At 48.3% G+C, this 21,911-nt stretch overlaps 1 protein-coding gene and 1 long non-coding RNA gene across 5 annotated transcripts in view; one reads left to right on the top strand and one right to left on the bottom strand.

The window, feature by feature from the left end:
* Window positions 1-21,911, bottom strand: part of Paqr5 (progestin and adipoQ receptor family member 5) — a 74,834-nt gene that overhangs the window by 23,371 nt on the left and 29,552 nt on the right. For 3 of the 4 annotated variants that reach the window (XM_016003558.3, XM_006971457.4, XM_076576428.1), the window contains exon 2: window positions 13,995-14,142. In XM_016003558.3, the coding sequence (XP_015859044.1) occupies window positions 13,995-14,045 (51 nt within the window). In that variant the 5' untranslated portion in view covers window positions 14,046-14,142. Of the gene's footprint in view, window positions 1-13,994; window positions 14,143-21,911 lie in introns of those variants that run through there. The other variant, XM_076576431.1, reaches the window with a different exon arrangement.
* LOC121830871 (uncharacterized) lies at window positions 4-7,968 on the top strand. Its single transcript, XR_013052770.1, has 3 exons — window positions 4-81; window positions 5,734-5,806; window positions 7,188-7,968. It is a non-coding gene; the product is annotated as an uncharacterized LOC121830871 (long non-coding RNA).

Below are 21,911 nucleotides of genomic sequence, written 5' to 3' on the forward strand. Positions count from 1 at the left end.
GATGCTGGAGCCTGGACTGTGGAAAGAGGAGGCTGGCCACAGCAGAATCATTGAGCCACACAGTCCCCAAGAGGCCACTTGGTAAGCACCGTTCTTTCTTCCCCCAATACCTCCAGTAAGAAACTTAGACTGGCCGGGTAAGACCTGGGGTATTGACTTGTTTAAAGTATTGTATTATATCCATTAAACATGGTAACAAAGGGCTAGGAGGTGGTCCAGTAGGCAAGGGGTCTGTTGTGCAATCATGCGTACCTGAACTTGGATTTCAAGCACCAGTGTGAAGTACTAAGCATGGGAAGGAGTGAGAGCCTGTAATTCCAGTGCTGGAAAGATGGGGACAGAAGGACCCCCAGAGTTTGTCAGCCAGCCATTCTAGCCAATTGGTGAGCACTCAGTTTAGTACAAGACGCTGTCTCAAAGAATACAGTGGCAGCTGGGTGTGGTAGAGCACACCTCAGAAGACAGAGTCAGGCAGATCTCTGTGGGTTCAAGGCCAGCATGGTCTATGTAGCAAGGCTACATAGTGAGACCCTGACTCAATAAATACTTAAATAAAGAAGATGGCAAAGCAACAGGAAGGATGTCCAGCGTCACGCTGACCTGCACGTGAACACGCATGCGCTCATACACACAATAACCGACAAAACACTGCGGCAAGCGGCCCCCAACTCAGAATGCAATGTCAAGGGAGGAAAAGTGGACTATGGTTCTGCCTGACTACGGAAATGCATATACTCACAGTGGGGCAGGGGCTGGGAAGGACACAGAAAAGGAAAGGCTTCCATTTGCTGAGCTAGTTGGATAACAGGAAATGCAACTCCCTTTTCATGTCGCTTAGCTCAAGGTTTCTTCCCACGTCTGGCATCGGGGCCAGATGGTTCTTTGATGTGAAGACTGGCCTGCTGTGTGCCTGGCCTGTCTACCAGCTCGAGGCACTCACTCTGACTACAAAGCCCTTCCCATGTCAAGTTATGACAACCCAAAGTCTTCAGACACTGGAATGGTCTCTTGGAGGCAACATCTAACTCTGGTTAAGAACACCAATTTTGTTTGGTTTGTGACAGATTCACTCTGTATAGCTCAGGCTGACTTCAAACTCACAGCAATCCTCCTGCTTCAGCCTCCCAAATGCTAAAATCACACGTGTAAGCCATCATGCCTGGCTAGGGCCACTGATTTCAATGGTTTAAAGACTGTCATACCCTCTGGAAGGTAAATTATAGCTAGCGAGATGGCTTCACAGGTAACGGTGCTCACTGCCAAGACTTACAACCGGAGTTCAATTCCCAAACCCACATGGTGGAAGGAGAGAACTGACTCCTGCAAGTTATCTTCTGACGTCCACACGTGCATGCATGCATGCATGAACACACACACACACACACACACACACACACACACACACACACACACACACACACACACACACATTATATAGGACTGGGTTGGCAGAGACAAACTATCATAATATTAATGTTGCTTGGTATTTAGTCCCCATGATGGAAGCCAAGTCACACCCTTTTTAAAGTTTCCCCTTTGCTGTCTTGTGGGAAAAGGGGCAGCCACAAGAGCCCCCACTGGCTAAGCATGCATGAAGCCTTGGGTTTTATCCACAGCACGGAAAACCAAAGCAAAGCACTGTACAGAGCACAGCTGCCCCTATCAAGAGCTCCCACAGAGCTATGAAGAAAGTAAGCCAAAAGGCACGCTCAGAAGGCACAGGCCTGAAATCTTAGCCCTTGCGAGGCTGAGGCAGGAGGATCTCTACAAGCCCAAGGCCAACCTGGCATACATAGCAGGACTTCATCTCAAAAAAGAAGAACCACACTGATGCCCCTGTGGTACCATGGGACCTATGAAATGGGGAGGTGGTGACCTGCATGGTAGGTGTTACAGTTTCCTTTCTCCTGCTGGGATAAAACACTCTGACCAAAAGCAACTTAGAAAAGGAAAGACTGACTTTTATAATCCCAGATCACAGCCCATCACTGACAGGAGTCCAAGAGGAAGCCCAGGGCAGGCCTGCTTGCTACTCCACACATCATTAACTCCAATCAAGAAACTCATTTCACAGCCAAGAAATACAGCAGGAACCATGGAGAATGCTGCTTGCTAACTAGCTTGCTCCCAGGCTCAGGCCCAGCTAGCTTTCTTACATAGCCCGGGATCACCTGCCCAGGGAATGGTGCCGCTCACGGTGGGCGGGGCCCTCCTACATTAACTAACAGTTGAGAGAATCCCCCATAGACATGCCCATAGGGGAGTCTGATCGAGATGGTTCCTCGGTGGGGGTTCACCTCTCAGATGACTCTAGGCTGTGTCAAGTTGACAGTTAGGACTAACCAGGGCAGCAGATGTGTGGCTTTCTCGTGTTAGCTACCAATTTTAGGAAACGGTAAATTCAATGCTGGGGAAACTGGTTAGGCAGTGGGGGGGCGGGGCGGAGACAGAGAAGCTGATCTATGGTCTCATAAAGATCTACAGTTTGGGGGCTGGAGAGATCACTCATCAGTTAACAGCCCTTGCTGCTCTTGTACAAGACCTGGGTTCACTTTTTAGCACCTTCACGATGGCTTGTAACCACATAACCACTCGTGACTCTAGTTCCAGGGGATTCGACATGCTCTTCTTGCTTCCCTGGGCGCCACACACACGATTTGAGTGGGGGCAAGTGAGAGGGGGAAGTTGGGGGTGGATAGGATCAAGATGCATTGTATACATGTATTATATCGTCAATAAATAAAAGACATTATAAACTCATATTTAAGAAAGCAGTAAATATATATACTTAAAAAAAACAGAAATACAATTTGAATTAGGTTTGGGCCTTAGCTAATGAAAGTGATTTGCTTCCATCTTTATAAATTTTTTTTTTCATTTTACATACCAACCACAGTTCCCCCTCCCTCTGCTTCCCCTGCTCCCCTACCCCAACTCTCCTCCTATTCCACCCCCCATCCATTCCTCAGAGGGGGTAAGGTCTCCCTTGGGGAGTCAACAAAGCCTGGCACATCAAGTTGAGGCAGGACCAAGCCCCTCCCCCTCCTGAGTAAGGCCTCCCACCATAGGGAATGGGCTCCAAAAAGCCAGTTCATGTACCAGGGATAAATCCTGGTCCCACTGCCAGGGGCCCCACAAACAGATCAAGCCACACAACTGTCACCCACATTCAGAGGGCCTAGTTCAGTCCCATGCTGGTCCAGAGTCTGTGAGTTCCCACTAGCTCGGGTCAGCTGTCTCTGTGATCATGATGATCCCACCATGATCTTGACCTCCACCCCTTCCTTGCTCATATAATCCCTCCTGAGACTCTTCAACTGGACTCCAGGAGCTTGACCCAGTGCTTTGATTTGCTTCCATTTTTTAAAAAAAAACCAATCATCTTAATATTCTGTCTTTTGGGGAAAGGATCTCATGCAGCCCCGGCTGGCCTTGAACTAGATGCACAGAGGACCGTAAACTTCTGATCGTCCAACCTTTACCTCCAGAGTGCTGAGATTATGCATGCGCCACCACACCCAGTTTATGGGGCTCTGGAGATCAGACCCCATACTTCTAGCATACAATCAGAGCTGCATCCCGGCCCTTGTTCCAGTTTCGGATTCACCATTCTGATATACCTGGCTTACAGTGAACAGAGTCATACCATAGACACAGGAATCTGGACCTGCACCCTCCACCTGGGCTATGGGTAAGGAAGCACGCGGGCCTTCTGCCTCTGATGTGTGTGGAACAGGCTGTCTCTAATTTGGGGCATTCAGAAGGTTCTCCCTCAGAAAATGTGCCTCCCAAGGGCTTCTCATTGATCCGTCATCAGACTACTTTTCAAGTGTTTGTCTTTTTCTTTTCTACTTTAAAAAGAAAAAAATTCTAGTGGGGATTTTTGGGGGGGTTGCTGGAAAGATGGCTCAGAATTAAGAGCACTTGCTACTCTTACAGAGGACCTGGGTTCAGTTCCCAGCACCCACATGCCAACTCACAACTATCAGTTAACTCCAGTTTAGGGGATCTAGCACCCTCTTCTGGGCTCTTTGGGTACTGCACATACCTGATGCATAGGCATACATGCAAGCAAAATGTTCATACACACAAAATAAACTAAATAAATCCTTTAAAAGTTTTGAAGTAGACTAAAGAATTGGGTGCTTATTAAGGTGCACGGTCTCCAGAAAGGAGCATGCATAATTACTTGTTTGCTCTTTTGTGTGAGTTAGCTCAACAGAGCCTTACTTTAAATCATTGTGTAACACACAGCAGGGAAGACTTTACTCAGGACCACTGTAATAGCTATGGTATATATGGAGTCTCTAACCAAGGAGCAGATTGAGGGCTAGTTGTTGGAAAATCCCTAAGAGATGAGAGGAACCCGGCTAAACCAATATGACGAGATTCTTGCTGGAAACAAGCCAGAGTGGTTGGCTTTATCTGGGAGAGTGGGAGATAAAGAATCCGATCCGATAGCAAGCGTGGCTGCATGTCAAGGAGTAAGGCTTCTGGCTAGCCCCAAAGGGGTCGCTCACAAACTGCCCAGGCGACGCCACCAACCACTGCTTTCCTCTTTGTGGGTCCTGGCATTCTGGCCAGCACAGGTGAGAACAGTCAAAAGCCTGAAGGGAAGAGCTGGGATGCTGTCCCTGTTGACCGCATGTGAGACTCTGGTCCCGGGGCTGGGGATGTAACTCAGCTGGTAGACAGCTGGCTCTGCAAGCACCGATCCCCGGATTTGTTCCTCAGTACGGCATCGACCAGGCGGAGTGGTGCGTTCCTCTAATGCCAGCACTCAGGAGGTGGCAGCAGGGGGACCAGTTACATATGGCACTCAGGGCCAGCCTGGGCTACACGGTTCTGTCTAAAAAGAGGAGGAGGAGGAAGAGGAAGAAGAAGATCTGGTCCCAAATCTGAGGGTGGGAGAAGAGGTCTTTGACAAAGCCAGGGCTGGGTACTGATTAAAGAGCCTGCTTCCACGTGTCCTGTTTTGACCTATACATGTATGACAAGCCCATGTGATATGGGCAGGATTTCAAGTAGCTCTTGAGAAGCCATGGCCTGTGGGTAGGGGACAGATAAAGACAGCAACTCTCTGTGACTCAGGAAAGAATGTCTTTTACTTGAAATAACACACTGACCCACCCCTCCTCTCCCCAGCCTGAACCTCTATTTATTGGCCCAAATTGCTAGCATTCAGATGTGCTCCTGCTCCCAGTAGCTCTGAGCACAAGAGGGAAGCAAGCCCGTCCCCCTCGCCACCCCAGCCCCAGCAAAGCACTCCGCCCGCTCGGAGCTGATCTCCCCAGCACACAGGCTACATACATCAAAACAGCAAAGAGGACATTTGAAAACAATTTTGTATGCCAAGCTCAGTTTGCTCCCCAACGGCAAATTACAATCATCGCCTCACTACCCCGCAAGCCTGGCTCCATTTCCAGCGACCCCCCTCCCTCAGAGTAAGCAGGCACCTGCTTATTTGCACAGCAGAATCGATTTGCAGGGTTCCATTTCGAGTCTATGGTGGCAGACGGGGCAATTTGGAGCGGAATGACACCAAGTCGTGTGCAGTCTATTAGGAGGGAGACCCCCCCAGGCCCCCGGGATGGAAGGGCGGCAAATCGGGCAGTTTGCTCTTCTGGTGCCGGCTGTAGCCTCGGCCCTGCAGCAGGCTCCTGACGACGACGCACCAAGAGCTCCGTGCACCTGCCAGCTGAAGCCTGAAATTCCACCCTTCGGTTTTTCTAGCTATGAAACTGCAAATCACCTGAGGGGAAATAAGTGAGCGCCTCTGGCCTGTGGTAACTAACAGATTTTGATGGTAAGAAAGGGAAAGGGGAAGAGGGGATGTGGGAGGAGCGGCAGGTGCCGTCTAGCACGTGCTCTTCATTTCCTGTCCCAACGTCACAGAATCTTCACAACCACCTTGCGGAGTCCTTTATGGTCCTCCTGACAGAGGAAAGGGGAAGGACATCTACTCATGTCCCCAGTGGCTACAGGAGTCAGGTTGAAACCCACATACAAGCCTCAGGCTCCACTTCCGGCCATGAGTGCGTTCTGCTAAGCAGGGCACTGTTAAGAGAGGCCGCTCTCACCCTGTCCCCTGGGGTAGGATTCTGGACCGTCCTGTCCTCGACTCTGAGCTTCAGTCTCTTCTATAAGTGTTGTTAAGGACAGAATTACGTCCCCCCTCAAGTTTATATGTTGAAATGCTACTACCCCTAACACACTGTATTTGAAGATGGCTTAGAACTCCCCAGGTACTCACGGATAACCTTGAACTTCTGATCCTCCTGCCTCCACTTCCTAAGTGCTGAGATTACAGGTGTACAGCACCATTCCCTGCTGGAGATCAAACCCAGGCTCCGTACATTCTAGGGACGCCTTCTCTCTGAGCCACACCCCCAGCCCCGACAAGAGAGTCTCGCACTTAAAACAAAGCCATTAGAATGGGCTGTTATCGAATCTGGCTGGTGACCCTAGGAAGAGGAAGTCTGGATTGCCACAGAGGCTCCAGGTGTGTGTGTACAAAGTGAAGACCCCACCGTGAGGCGATAAGAGGGAAGCCATCTGTGAGCCGAGGAGGGAGGCCCCAGAGGAACAGCCCTGCCCGCATCTCGATCTTGGTCTTCTGGTACCCAGAGCTTTAGTCCTCAGAGCTTCTTCTAAAGCTGCTCAGCATCACTCATAAGCCCCCTTCTTGGCAGGTCACCCAAGGGTCTCACTGTACTTGGGTGGCTGGTATAAGAATCTTCAGTTATGTATTTATTATCTCAGGATAATACATCTCAGGCTGTTTCATACATCTCAGGCTGAACTCAAACTCATTATATAGTTGAAACTTGCCTTGAACTCCTGATTCTCCTGCTTTCTGCCTCTAGAGAGCTGGAATGATATGGCGGCCCCAGCAGGCCTAGAGGGAGGTCGCTTTCTTTCTTTCTTTCTTTCTTTCTTTCTTTCTTTCTTTCTTTCTTTCTTTCTTTCTTTCTTTCTTTCTTTCTTTGTTTTTGTTTTTGTTTTTCGAGACAGGGTTTCTCTGTGTAGCTTTGTGCCTTTCCTGGAACTCACTTGGTAGCCCAGGCTGGCCTCAAACTCACAGAGCTCTGCCTGCCTCTGGGATTAAAGGCGTGTGCCACCACCACCTGGCGGGAGGTCACTTTCTAAGCAACTTTCTGCAGATGCTGATGCTTCTGCTCTTACAGCCCAGCTCCTGACGCTCCTCTGTGCTGCCACCCTGCAGCCCAGAATCCAGTTTATCTCAGAAGAGGACATTCCCTTTAAGCAAAAGCGGCAAGATGAGTACCAAGATAGGGTGTTATGGTTTGAGTCTAAAATGCTCCCGCGGGATCATGTACTGGGGGCCCAGCGTCCACTGATGGGCCTTTGGGAAGCCACTAGATCCCGAAGGCCCTGACCTAGACAGTGGATGCATATCCTGGTAGATGCATGCTGTGAGCATTATGAGAGGTGCTGAAAAGCAGGAGGTTGGGCCTTATTAGAGGAAGTCGATCCATGGAGGTGTGTTGTGGGAACTTTTATCTTGTCTTGGTCTCTTCCTGTATCCCTGTTCCCTGCTTCCTGGCCACTGTGATGTGAGCTGCTGTGTCACACCCTGTTGTGACGGACTGAAACCTCTGGAACCCTGAGCTGAATCCTTCCTCCTTTTAGGCTGTTCGCATTAGGCACAGTGAAAAGATCACCACCTAATACACAGGGGCATGAAAGGCCAGCCCAGGGAGAAGTCGAGACCAGGGGACGTCTGGTGAGAGGTTTGCAGGCAGAAAGAAGGTCAGAGAAATGCAAGGTTTCTGGATTTCAAGATGGAGAGAGTGGGTCAGGAGCCAAGGAATGGGGCACTTCTAGAAGCTGGGAAGAGCAAGGAACAGGTTCTCCCTGCATCGTCCTTCATTGGGATTCTAGCCCACCAATCCATGCCATACTCGTGGTCCACAGGACTGTAAGATAAATAGCTGGTTCACTGTCGTTTTGTTTCTTCAGTGATAGGGATGAAGTCTGGGAGCTTGTGTGTGCTAGGCTAGACCCCTGTGCACTGGGCTAGACCCCTGTGCGCTGGGCTAGACCCCTGTGTGCTGGGCTAGACCCCTGTGTGCTGGGCTAGACCCCTGTGTGCTGGGCTAGACCCCTGTGTGCTGGGCTAGACCCCTGTGCGCTGGACTAGACCCCTGTGCACTGGACTAGTTCCCTGTGTGCTGGGCTAGACCCCTGTGTGCTGGGCTAGACCCCTGTGTGCTGGGCTAGACCCATGTGCACTGGGCTAGTTCCCTGTGTGCTGGGCTAGACCCCTGTGCACTGGACTAGACCCCTGTGCACTAGGCTAGTTCCCTGTGTGCTGGGCTAGACCCCTGTGCACTGGGCTAGTTCCCTGTGTGCTGGGCTAGACCCCTGGGCCTCTTTTACTTAAGCCACCAAATGCATGAAAAGTTTGTGACGGAAGTAACAGGAAACTAATAAAGGTCAGAATTTGACAAAAATCCCAAAGTGTGCCCAACTCCAGCAAACAACTCAAAACTCAACCTGTTCTCTGACTGATCCGAGGTGGGAGATTACATTAATTACAGGTTCGAGTCCTCTAATGGTATTTGTTATAGGATATTGTTAGTCAATGCTTAAAAAAATTATCTATGTGGAGCTGAGTTTAGTGAGAAGAGCCCATCTCAATCTCATTTCCAAGTTAGGCCAAACTATTTCACTTTAAAAAGGATCTTAAAAATAGGCATTTTGGGCGAAAGGTGTTAAAAATAGGCATTTTTGGCAAAGGGTATATATAGCTCAGTTGGTAGAGTGCGATAAATAGAGTTACTGGAAACCAAGGAAGATTAAAGATTAAAGAAAAATCTCTGCCGGGTGTGGTGACTAGGGAGGCAGAGGCAGGTAGATCTCTGTGAGTTTGAGGCCAGCCTGGGCTACAGAGTGAGTTCCAGAACAGCTGGGGATACATAGAGAGACCCTATCTCAAAATAAAAACAAAAGTAAAACAGAACAAACAAAATCCCTCTGTGGTGGTTTAGAAGAATATGGCCCCTAAAGAGTGGCACTATGAGGAGGTGTGGCTTTATTGGCGTAGGTGTGGCCTTGTTGGAGGAAGTGTGTCACTGTGGAGGCGGGCTTCGAGGTCTCATGTATGCTCAAGCTTCACTCAGTATGATACTCAGTTCACTTCCTGTTGCCTGCAAGATGTAGGACTCTTGGCTACTTCTCCAGCACCATGTCTACCGGCATGCCACCATGTCCCATCATGACGATAATGAACTGGACCTCTGAACTGGGAGGGGGGGAGCCACCCCAATGAAATGTTTCCCTTTATAAGAGTTGCTGTGGTCATGGTGTCTCTTCACAGCAGTGATACCCTAAGACAAACTCCGAAGGATTCAGAGCCCTCTGATAATCTGTCTGTGGGATTTTGGTCAAAATCTACACTGTCTCTGAGAACCAAGACGTCTCAAGTGGATAAGTAATGCAGTTACAAAGAGGAAAAGCTCAAGGCTTTGCAGGTCCCAGAGGCAAGCACACAGCCTCCCTCAAGGACCTCCACCTTAACTCAAACAGGCACACTCAGGAACAGCAGCAGCAAGTGCAGGATCAGAAACAGAGTCACAGGGGTTGGAGAGATGGCTCAGCGGTTAAGGGCACAGGTTGTTCTAGCTGACTGAAGTTTAGTTTCCAACCTGGTGGCTCATGACCATCTGTTACTCTAGTTCCAAGAGACCTGACGCCCTCTGTTGGCCACCATAGGCACTGCATGTGGCCAAACACCCACAAAATAAAAACACGTAAAACCTCAAAAATAAAAAAAATAAAAAAATTTAATCGAGGACCGGAGGGATGGAGTCACAGCAAGGTGTGGTGGAGCAGGATGGCAATCCCAGCACTAAAGAGGCAGCAGCAGGAGGATCACCTTGAGGCTAATCTGGTTTATATAGAAAGTTCCGAGGCATCAGGACTGCACAGTGAGACCCCAACCCAAAGAGCAAAAGAGGGAAAAAAGAGAGGGAAGAGGGAGAAGTCAAAATAAAGAGGAGGAAGAAGAAAGAAAGAGCTTGAAGAAGACACTGAAATGTAAAAGAACTGTGTTCAATGAAATAGAAATATAAAGTGGAAACATTTGAAAAGGGCCTAGATAGAGTAACTCCTAGAAACAATAAAAAAAAAAAAAAAAGGTAACATTGAAAGGAGAAGCTGAAGACGAGGCCTGCCTGAGGAGGAATTTAGCAACTGAAAGACGAGCCAAGGAGCTTTCCAGAACAGTCTAGAAAGACTGAGACAGAAATCGGAAAAAGCAAAACAGACACCTGGCTGTTTCTCCAAAAGGATGAGGCATGGTTTTAATGTGGCTTTCATAGCAATGACTGACGCATTTGTAGAACGGTTAAGAGTTCAAAGTCTTCAGGCCCGAGAAGTAAGGGACGGCAGAAAGTTAGCAGTCACCAACTGCCCCGTGTGCTGCCCCGTTTCTTAGAATTGCTGGAAGTTAGGTTGGAGTTAGGTGATTATTTCCAGGTAAGGCTCAAAGGCCAGGATGGTTCAAAGCTACAGTGCCTTGAAATTACAGTACATTTTCTTCACATTTATAATTTTTATTTATTCTGTGTGTGTGTGTGTGTGTGTATAGTGCTTGTATAGAGGTTATACAACAACTAGTAGGAATTGGTGTGCGCCTCCCACCATTTGAGTCCTGGGGATCGAACTCAGGTTGTCAGGCTTGTCTGAGGTGCCTTTACCTGCAGAGCCAACATGCAATTCAGAGAGATGTTTTCCACACTCAGAACTCAGCCAGCTCACCTCTTTGGGGTAATTGTTTTGGGTCAAAGGGCACAATCTTGCCTTCATCAGGGTCCCTTCTCAGGGTCAGCCCACCCCCACCTACCAAGGATTCAAAGCCCTGACCTACTTTTTTCATTCGGACAGTTCTGAACATGGAAGCTCATGGCAGAGCCCTTGTGTGATGGGCATGTTTTGGGCTTGTGTGATGGGGAGAGCCCCTGACGCCAGGGCTCCTCCCCCCACCCTGCCATCCTCACTTCTCAGGGGCTCTGTTTCTGAGAAGGCACCCCAGTGAACTTCCTGCACGCCAATTTCTATCTCAGAGTTTGCTTCTGGGAAACCCTCCTGGAGATGCTGTCCGCTCTTTTTCCCTCTGTGGTGACCTTGGAGCCCACCTGTCCCAGATGGTGCATCTAGGAGATGACAGATCTTCCACCTGCTTGCAGTTGCCATTTCCCAGTGACGGCTACATCATCTGAAGGGAAAGAAATCTTTGACCCCTCAAGTCGCTGAGGTATCTGGGGTCAGATACCTTATTTGAGACAGGGTCTCAGGAGCCCAGCTGACCTCAAATTCACTATGTAGCCAAGGATGCCCGCGAGGTTCTGATCCTCCTGCTTCTACCACATGGTCCTAGGACTTGAACCTGGGACGTTTTTTTGTATGCTCAACAAGTACTCTATCAATTGAACTACATTCCCAGTCAATCCTGGGTAACTCTTAACCTGTTGGCCTACCCCTTGTGCCTAGGACAGCTGTTCATAAAACAGTTGAAGTGATCTCTAAACCAGCAGACAGAGAAACATGCCTCTAAGTAGAGGGGGAAACAGAACGTGAGAAGGGAATAAAGAAACTAAGACTGTACGCTTTATCCCAAGCAACTGGAGTGGAAGGTAGAAGCAGAGAAGAGATTCACACGAGACAGTTGGAACCGACGCAAATCCCTCTGCAACACATCACTCTAAACATTAACGGAGCACACGGAGTAGTGAGAAGACGTGTGCCGCCAAGCTAAAACCCCAACCACGAGCTGTTTACACAAGGCACAGCTAAAACGCAATGACAGGAAGGGTGGGAAGGCAGAGGAAGAAAAGAGACGACTCAAAAAAAAAAAAATAGTAATAAAAACGGTGAACCTGGGTTGTAGCACCAGATGATGGGACCTGAGATGGGACCTGAGACGGCAGAGCACTCTGAAAAAAGTCACTGAAAAATCATCCTTTTCTTCACCAGGGAGCTACATGAGGTGCCAAGATTATATCTAGGGGGCACTGAATTTTTTATTTCATTTATGTAGTGTGAGTGTGTGTATGTGTGTGTGTGTGTTCGTTCATCTGTGCACAATCTCCAGGGCAGTTCTTCCCTCAGGAGCCATCCATCTTGGTTTTTTGACTCATTGGCCTGTGCAGACGAGGCTAGGCTGGCTGGCCAGTGAGCCCCAGGGATCCATCTCTGTCCCCGTCTCCCCATGCTGGGTTTACAAGCTTTCACCAGTGTTTTTACTTGGGTTCCGGGATTTGAACTCACGTCCTCAGGCTCGCACAACAAGCAGCACCTTACCACTCCTTATCCCCCAGGCCTGAAACTCCTCTTGTCTCTCTCCTGATCCATTCCTTCCTTGAGACGGAAGTGACACATTTCTCCCCTGAACTGCTTTACAAAGCACTCAGTGGTGTTTTGAGAGTCCCCCGAGCTTCAGAGGAGCCCACTAAGGATAGAGTTTGCCTGCAAGTCTCCTCTGAGTCCTGTAGAGAAACATCTTGCACGCAGGAAGAAGTCAATAAAAATGTCATGAATGAATAAATCCAAGACTTAACTAGTCATAGCCACTGACGTGTGAGCAGCCAGGGGAGTGGGCTGCCCTGTGAGCCCAGGGCCCTGCTGAAGGGCCTCCTTTAGAACTTCCAGCTTTCCTCATCTCGTCCCACAGCTGCTCTGTACTGCGTGTGATTCTGCCCAGTGCCGTCTCCCTAGCATCACCTAGCTCTAGACCTCCAGATTAGAGTCTGTCAGGTATCTCCGCTCAGTGTCCTGCTGGTGACGTTGAGCTTGGTTAGATATTGCAAGACATCAGTGTGTGGCACTCAGCTGAGCAGAAGGGGGCTCTCATCTCCATATGGAATGTCCCACCACAAAATAGCACTGACTCTAATTCAGTCCTGCAGGAACGAAACCTGACCCAGAGACAGGGGTATAGTCTTGTGCTTTCTCTATAAAGTTTGGCACAGCATGCAACCAAAATCTCAGGGCGTATGGAAGCAGGGTGTCTATGAGTACCACGGCTGTCGGGATGGCTCCCCAATCCCAGGAATCCACAGAAAGGAGACAAGAAAAACTATTGAGCAAGCCCTTCCCTCTTTCGGGATATTTGATCACACTGTGTGAAGACATATCGCTGTTTTACCTCACCTGCCTAAGACACTTTCTGATTGGTTTAATAAAGAGCCGAATGGCCCAAAGCTAGGCAGGAGAGGATAGGCAGGTCTTCAGAGACAAGAACTCTGAGGACAATCTGGATTCATCAGCCAGACACATAAGTCAGACTGCTCTACAGAGGAGAGGTAACAAGCCACGTGACAAAATGCAGATTAATATAAACGGGTTAATTTAAATTTTAAGAGCTAGTTAGAAAGCCTACTTGAAGGCCAAGCTTTCATAATTAGTAAGAAGTCTCCGTGTCATTACTTGGGAGCTAGCAGTCCAAAGAAAGACCTGTTACACTTCCCCATTGGCCAACCCCATGCCTGGCTTGGCCTTCCTGCAAGTGTGGAGGCTGGAGCTGGGAATGATGGTGTAGCCTATCATCCCTGCCCACGGGAGGACAAAGCAGGAGGATTGTGAGTTGGAGGCTAGATTGTCTCAAATGAAACAGAGGTGTGGGAAGCAAGGGAGAGAGAGAACACTGTGCAGAGCAATACTGAGGTAACTGCTCCATGGCCTGCTTTGAAGCACCACAGTAGGCCCTAACCAGCCTTCTCCCCAGCAGCCTCTACTACTTTCCCTGGCTAGCCCAAAGCTGAGGTCTAAGGACTGTGCTTCTGGATGCCACACAGATGTTGCATTGAAGGACTCCCCTTTCCCAGCCTGGTGCATGGGTGTGGCGAGGGGTCCTGATTTCTGCAGGAGGGTCAGAGGACAGCCTTAAAAAGAAGAGGCCTGTGAAAAGCACCCTGAGCTCTCCGATGGCAGAGGCCGATCCGCTGCAGACCCTGCAGCCCAGCACATACCTGTGGCACCTGGTCTATGTGGAACAGCCTGGGGAGCTTCCGGCTCAGCATCTTGACACCTGGCTGGGCGAGGCAGTCGGGGTCACTCCAGCCTCCCAGTAGGTCCTACTCAGACTTGCAGCATACCAGGAATATCTGGGTGGCTTCCCTGAAAGAGGATAGCAGGAAGAAATCAGAGCAGACTCCACCTAACTCCAACTGGATCGGGTCTCTGGTGGCTTAACTATTGGACATTTGCTTTAGAATGAGAGCCAAAAAAGTCCAGATCCCCATGGCTGGGCAATGTAGCTCCATTGGTAGAGAGCTTGCCTGGCACACATGAGGTCCTGGGTTCCATCTCCAGCACTGCGTCAATCCTAGCCCTGAGGAGGTGGAGGCAGGGGGATCAGGAGGTCAAGGTCATCCTCATCTCTTGGCCAACCAGGGCTACTTGAGACCCTGTCCCAAAACAAAAGCAAATATTTCTTTAAAGCAGCGATTCAGACTGCTTTCGTCCCTCACTCTGAGAATGCTAACAGGTAAGCGATTAGATCCTCCAGTGGCTGATTACCGCAATATGAAAGTTTTGACCTTCAAAATCTGTATGCTAGAATTTCATCCCCTGTGTGGTATGAAGTAAGGCCTTTGGGAGGTAATGGGGTCATGAGGGCTTCATTCTTTTGAATGGGATTAGTACTCTTATCATAAAACAGGCCCGAGGGAGCTTTCTTGACGCTGGGCCCTGGGAGGACACCAGGAGAAGGAGGCATCCGTGAAGAAGAAAGAGTCTTGGTATGCTGCCATTCTGATCTTGGACTTCTTGGCCTCCAGAACTGGAAGCAATAAATTTTCATTGTTTATAAACCACCCAATCTAAGGTATTTTGCTATAGCAGAATGAGCTGAGATTGTGGTAGGAAACCATAGGGCTATAAAGGACCTGAGGCCACCCACTCTGAAAGGCAAGCAGCAGACTGCATTCCCCAGAGCTGCTGAACTAGGAAGAGCTGAGGCTATCCACTCTGTACTCCACCATAGGCTTTCCTAGGTAGGCAGAGCAAGCCTGTGCTACCCCAGGGGACATGAGGAGACAGTGGGGGGTGGGCATTAGATGGGTCAAAGGGTAAAGCTGTTTGCCTCTATGCCTGAAGACCCAAGTTCTATCCCCAGGACTCCCCAGAGAGAAAACAAAATGGATCTCCTATAGGTTGTCCCCTACTCTTGTCCTGTGGCACCCATGAGTTTACACACACACACTTGCAAAAGCAAACACTGACACAATAAATAAACTACACACATTTTAATAAAACATTTAAAAGAGGACAAAGAACTATGCTCTCTAGCTCAAAGAAGAATTGGCTCTTCCAGAGCGCTGACCACAGCCCTGTCACATGAAAGAACCAGGCCAGGCAAAAATCCAAGGAGCTTCTTGGAGACAGAGCAACTTGGAGTAAATAATAAAGTTGATCAAACACAGGATTAAGACTGTTTAGTAACTGTAAATAATATGAACTGCAGACATCTAAAGTTCCCAGACAGGCCCACAAAGCAAAAAATGCTGCTTTAGCACAGAGAGGACAAAGCTAGGGCCTGACTACAGCATAGTTCTTCTCTCTGCCATCATCCATGGACCAAAGCCTGCTGCCTCCTTGGAGCCCCCTTCTTGTCCCCATCAACATAGGGGAGTCCTTCCCTGCCTCTGAGGGCCCAGGGACCTTTCCTAACCTCCCTGGATCACCAGTCACATTCCTCCTGGGACCTCTGTGGCTGGCCGGACACTCTGATATCATACACACACACACACACACACACACACACACACACACACACACACACACACACACACAGAAAGGCAATTGGGGAAGAGGTGCAGCAACCTCTGGCCTCCACATGCACACACATGAACACATACACCACACACAAATAACATAATTGACTTTAATGAAAGAGAATTACATCTTAACACAAAGCACCAAGACTGAATTTCTCCCGAGCACTGGGAGTGATGGGAAACAGAATGTTTGTGATGTGCGTAGCCTGGGCAGCAAGCAGGGGGGCCACTCCTGCCAACTCAGCAAGCTGAGGCAAACTCCCAGATAAGACAGAACTTGACTGACCTGTTCCAAAAGTGCGAGGCTTCTGCTGTTGTATTCTTACAGCACTCAAAGTAACAATGCCTTTCCTATGACTAGTTGTCAGCCAACATCTAAAATGCCTATCTTTATTTGTCAACAATTGCAGAAGACCAGGGACTGATGGCGGGGGATTGTGGCACACTGCCGATCTTAAGCCTTTCAGACATCACTGAGCCTAGAATGAACTCCTTGATCCTTTCAGTTCCATCGCTGGGAAACAAGCTCTTCGCTCCACAGACACTAGAAAAAACAGGATGGCCAACATTGCCGCTTGGGCTGCTGTGACTTTGTCTAGAGGTCTAGAGACAAGCTTGAGCCAAACCAAAGGGCTTCTGTTCTACTTTTAATTCTGTTGCTGTGGTAAAGCACTCTGGGGGGGGGGGGGGGGGACGACAACCTAGGGGAAAAAGGGTTTATTTTAGCTAAAATTTCCAGGCTATAGTCTGTCACTGCAAGGAAGTCACAGAGGCAGGAGTTTGAGAGATTTTAGGTCTGGTCACATGACCTCCGCAGTCACCAACAGAAATGAGCTCACTTGAGTGTGGTCAGCTCACTTTCTTCATTCATATGCAATTCAGGAACCCTTGCCTAGGGAATGATGTCACCCACCGTGGCTTCATTTTCTCACATCAATTAATTTAAGATAATCTTGCACAAACATTCTCAAAGGCCAACCCCATGTTGACAATCCCTCCTTTAGGACTCTCAAGCTGTGTCAAGTTGATAATTAAGCTAACCACCACAGTTTCTAAGATGAAATCCAAACACAGCATAAACAGCTTATTAATGCTTCATCTAAGACTTCACCTTACTGAAGTTTCTATGGCTTTTAATAACAAAAGGGCTGGCGATGTTTCTCCGTTGGCAGAGTCCTTGCTGAGCATGCCTGAAGCTCTGGGTTTGGTCCTAGGTATAACATAAAACCAAGAATAGTGGTGCACACTGGTAACACCAGCACTCGGCAGGTAGAGACAGGAAGAGAAGTTCAAAGTCAGCCCTGAGGCAGACGCAGGCAGATCTCTCTGAGTTTGAGGCCAGCCTGGTCCACAAAGTGAGCTCCAGGGCAGCCAGGACTACTCAGAGAAACTGTCTTGAAAAACAACACAAACAAACAAACAAAAAAGTTCAAGCTTGGCTACACAGAGCGTTCCAGGACAGCCTGGGATGTAAGAGACACTGCCCCCCAAAAAATGTGGTATTGTAACATATCCACAAGGACTTGCTAGAATTTTCATTCTGAAATAGCCTTAAAAAATCATGAGAACCAGGAGTCCTAAAAATCATAATCAGAAAGTTTCATGTCCGGACTCAAATTTAAGGGCATCCAAAAATTAGTAAGAGGTAAAACCTGAACTTGGGTACTTCATTCATCTCTTAATGGGGGCTCCATTCTTACAGGCCCCTCCCCTAGAAGACGACGACCTCAGCTGGGATACCCCAAGCCTTAAAGACTTCAACTGAAGACTTCACTACCCACTGTGTGGGAGTTTTCATCAGCTCGACACAGCTAGAGCTTCTCCGGAAGTTGGAACCGCGATTGAGAAAATGCTTCCACCAGCCTGGCCTATGGGAAACCTGTGGTACATTGTTTTTTTGTTTTTTTTTTTCAATTTTAACTGATGATCAATGTGAGCAGTGCCTACCCTGGGCTGGTGGTCCTGGGAGCCGTAAGACAGCAGGCTGAGCAAATCATGGTGAGCAAATCATGGAGAGCAAGCCAGTAAGCAGCGCCCCTCCATGGCCTCTGCATGGGCTCCTGCTTCCAGGTTCCGCCTCCCATTTGACTTCTTGCTCCTGTCCTGATTTTCCTGGATGATGGACTGTAAGCCACTGCAGGATAAAATTAACCCTTTCCTCCCCTGAAAGCTTTTGGTAATGGTGCTTTATCACAACAAAACAAAACAAAACAAAAACCAACAACACTAAAATACTTAATAAATATTGTCATATTAGGTGGCCCAAAACAACCTGGTGAGTTGTTTTCCTAATGATAGGGTCCAAAATCGTAAAGACTTCTAGTAGTATAAGTGAATCAACAATTAGTTACATTATTAGTGGGACTTTATTAACTTAGTCTCGCATGCATATAGAACCCCAACTGCATTTAATACAGTGATTAAAACAGTTAACACATTTATTCCCACAGAAATAAATGTTTTGAAGTCTTCGTCTGTGTCATCTAGACAACACCTTCTTTATAAATACTGTCACTTTTTTGAATTGCCTCAAACAATTTGACTAAAGAATACTGTAGGATCCTTTGTCCATTATATAGAGCCTCAGAAAACAGCGTCCCCAAACACGGTTCCTCATCAAGTTGAGAACCTGAAGATTAGAAGGCCTCAGAAACAAGGGCTCCCTGATCGTCTCCTGCCCTGTCCTCTGTCATCTCTCTCCTAAAGCAAGCTGTGACACTCAAAGAATTCGTGGTCTCATGCTCCTTTGCAGATTCTGACTCCAGGAGTCCCTGGCCCACATCGAAAAGGTGCTGCACAGAGAGACAAAAAAAGATTCTGAGCAGACAGGCCTGGCCGGGGTTCCTACTGATGGTCCCATGCATTAGGCCACACTCTGTGTCCCACCATACATTTCAAATGGCTGCCTACTCTTCATAGAATCTGAGCATGAACATAGTTCTCACTGGGTCTTTGGGTCTATATTTCTCAAGTATCTCGTGCTATAGAAAATTGTGTGTGTGTGTGTGTGTGTGTGTGTGTGTGTGTGTGTGTGTGTGTGTGTTCACATGTGTGCATGTGAAGGCCAGAGACGACCTTATAAATCGTCCCTCAGGTACCATCCACCCTTTTGTCAAACAGCATCTCTCTCCTGCCTATCTGCTACCCCCACCTTCTCGGGGATGGATTTGCAAACATGTAACATCACACCTGGCTTTCTTAGTGTAGGTTCTGAGGACAGAAGCACTTCACTGCCCGCCATTTCCTCGGCCCCCAGCACCTTTTTGAAACAAAGGCCTTGAATTTGCTGACTAAACTGAACGTGACTTTGTACATTGGGTCCTGCGTCCACCTCTCAGGTGCTGGGATTGCAGGTGGACTTAAAAATAATTCTGCCAACATCTTTGCTGTGTAAATCTCTCCCCGCCCAAGTCTCCTGTCTGTTTAAACTGTTCAGGGTGCATCACCACTCTCGGGTTTATGTGCTGCTAGAGGGCTAAGCCAGGGCCTGTGTGTGCTGGGGAAACATCTCCTGAGCCACATCCTCAGCTCCACCAAACGTTGATCAAACAGACTCATTGTGCTTTTCCTCTTACTAACCTAACGTGACGAGGTGTTGGCTGTGACCCCTATGATGAGTGAGGAAAGGGATCTCACCTTCCCACTCCCCACAGTTCCAAAGCTGCACTTGGTTGAAGATGTGCTCAGCACTGACTGCCAGAAACTGCATCGCCACTCACAGCCACTCACGTGCTGTGTTATACTGTTTACGACCTGCTTTTAAATACTTCACTTGCTGCTGTTGCAAAGGACCTGGGTTTAGATCCCAGGACCCACATGAGGTAACTTACAACCAACCACCTGTAACTGTAGCTCCAGGGGATCTGATACCCTCTTCTGGCTACACACACGCACACACAAGATAGATAGATAGATAGATAGATAGATAGATAGATAGATAGATAGATAGATAGATAAACAAATAATAGTATTAGTAATAATAATCTTGAAATACTTACTTAACATAGTCTGCAGTGAAGGTAATGTTTTAACCATGAGTGGCTCTTCCTATGGAGCCCACGTGAGTCCACAAGAGAGGAAAAGGTAGCTGGAACTCAAATCAGATGTTTAAAGAATGCCACTGTCAAGCCAGGCAGTGGTGGCGCACACCTTTAATCCCAGCACTTAGGAGGCAGAGCCAGGTGGATCTCTGGGAGTTCGAGGCTAGTCTGATCTACAGAGTGAGATCCAGGACAGGTACCAAAACTACACAGAGAAACCCTGTCTTGAAAAACCAAAAAAAAAAAAAAAAAAAAAAAAGAATGCCACTGTCACAGAATTACATGCCTTCCCAGTAGGGAATCAGTCCACAGTCTTAGAGAATAATTAAGAAAAACATTTTTGGGCTGGAGAGATGGCTCAGAGGTTAAGAGCACCAACTGTTCTTCCAGAGGTCCTGAGTTCAATTCCCAGCACCCACATAGTGGCTCACAACCATCTGTAATGAGATCTGGCGCCTTCTTCTGTGTACATAATAAATAAATAAATATTTTTTAAAAAAGATTCTTTAATAAAAGTCCATGACCGGTTCTGGCTAACGCACAAAGGGGTACTGGCCTCATACAGACCATTTTACCAGCTAATATAGGCCTTAGACTTATACTTTCCACATACAATGGCACCCTCAAATGTCCTTCAGGTCCCTGCCCCATGTAACACTTTGAACAATTAAACAAAGACAGGAGACTGCCAGTCTGGCCGCTTGGGCAGATGAGAGATTTCCAAAGCCAAGTACCGGCAGAATTATTTTTAAGTACAACAGCGTTGTTCTTTTGAACAGTTGTGGTACAGAATCTTCTTGCTGCAGTTTCTAACCAGTCAAACTCGCTTTCCAGGCGTGCTGGAAGTATGCTCCTTTACCTGAGTCCTACTTTGTGGAACTTAGTATTTCCTAAGCAAGCAGATCAGTAAATCCTTTATAGCACTAATCTAACTAATTTTACTACTTCAGGCTCCCCCTGCATCACTTCCAGACGGCTGCCGCCCTGGCCTCAGGTGACCTCTCAGGCAAGGTGTGCTTGAGAGTCCCCCGGAGGACAGGTAGCTTGTCCTGAAGTCCTTACGATGCCCTCATGCTGGTTAGCTTGAACAAATACGGGTGGCAGAAACCCAGCACCAGCTTCTCACTGTGCTGGGCTAACCATGGGCGCAGAGGCAGGACTTACAGTCCTAAATACCCACGGAGCCCAGGATGGCATTTCAATGACCTTCAGACACTGTGAGCTGGAAGGCACGTCACCATTTTCATTTTCTCGTGCCGAAAAGAGAGAAAATGGTGCCAATTATAATCAGGAGATGCTGTTGACTGGAAATGAATTCCAATTTTAGAGCTGCTAAAATGTTAGGCTGGGGGGAGTGTGCTTGTCACACAAGCCTTGAGCGCCTACATTCCATCTCCAGTACACATGTAAATGTGTGTCTATAATTCCAACACTGGGGAGGTGGGAACAGGGAGGTGGGAACAGGGAGGTGGGAACGGGGAGGTGGGAACGGGGAGGTGGGAACTGGAGGCTGCCTGGGGCTCTCCGGTCAGCCAGCCTTGCAAATAGCTGTGTTCATGGTGTCAACTTGACAGGATCTAGAGTCACTGAGGAGACAGGCCTCTGGGCATGCCCGTGAGGGATTATCTTGATTAGGTTAAGAGAATTGGGAAGACCCACCCACAAGGGCTTTGGTCCTGGGCTGTATAAAAATCAGGCTGAGGGCCAGCATGCACCTTTCTTTAGCAAGCCCTGGCCACCAGGACGTCCCCCTCGGTGAAAGGCTGTTCCCCCAAGCTGTGAGCCCAAGTAAAGCTTTCCTCTTTTAAGTTGCTTTTGTCAGGGTGTTCTATCACAGCAACAGGAAATGAAACTGAGACAAGGCATCCATAAATGTTAGGGGGTAGAATGTACGGCACCCATGATGAAGGCCGTCCTGTGATGAGTGACCGCGGTGGCTTTAGGTCTACTCAGATCTGTTTACAATGGTCACTCTCTGAACCTATTATTCAGGTCTTCAGAAGGCCATCAGGAGTATCTGAATTTTATTCCAGCTGGAAGACCATCTCCTCTCATCCCTCCCCGTACC

Source organism: Peromyscus maniculatus, chromosome 7 (genome assembly GCF_049852395.1).
Source record: "Peromyscus maniculatus bairdii isolate BWxNUB_F1_BW_parent chromosome 7, HU_Pman_BW_mat_3.1, whole genome shotgun sequence".
Taxonomy (NCBI): domain Eukaryota; kingdom Metazoa; phylum Chordata; class Mammalia; order Rodentia; family Cricetidae; genus Peromyscus; species Peromyscus maniculatus.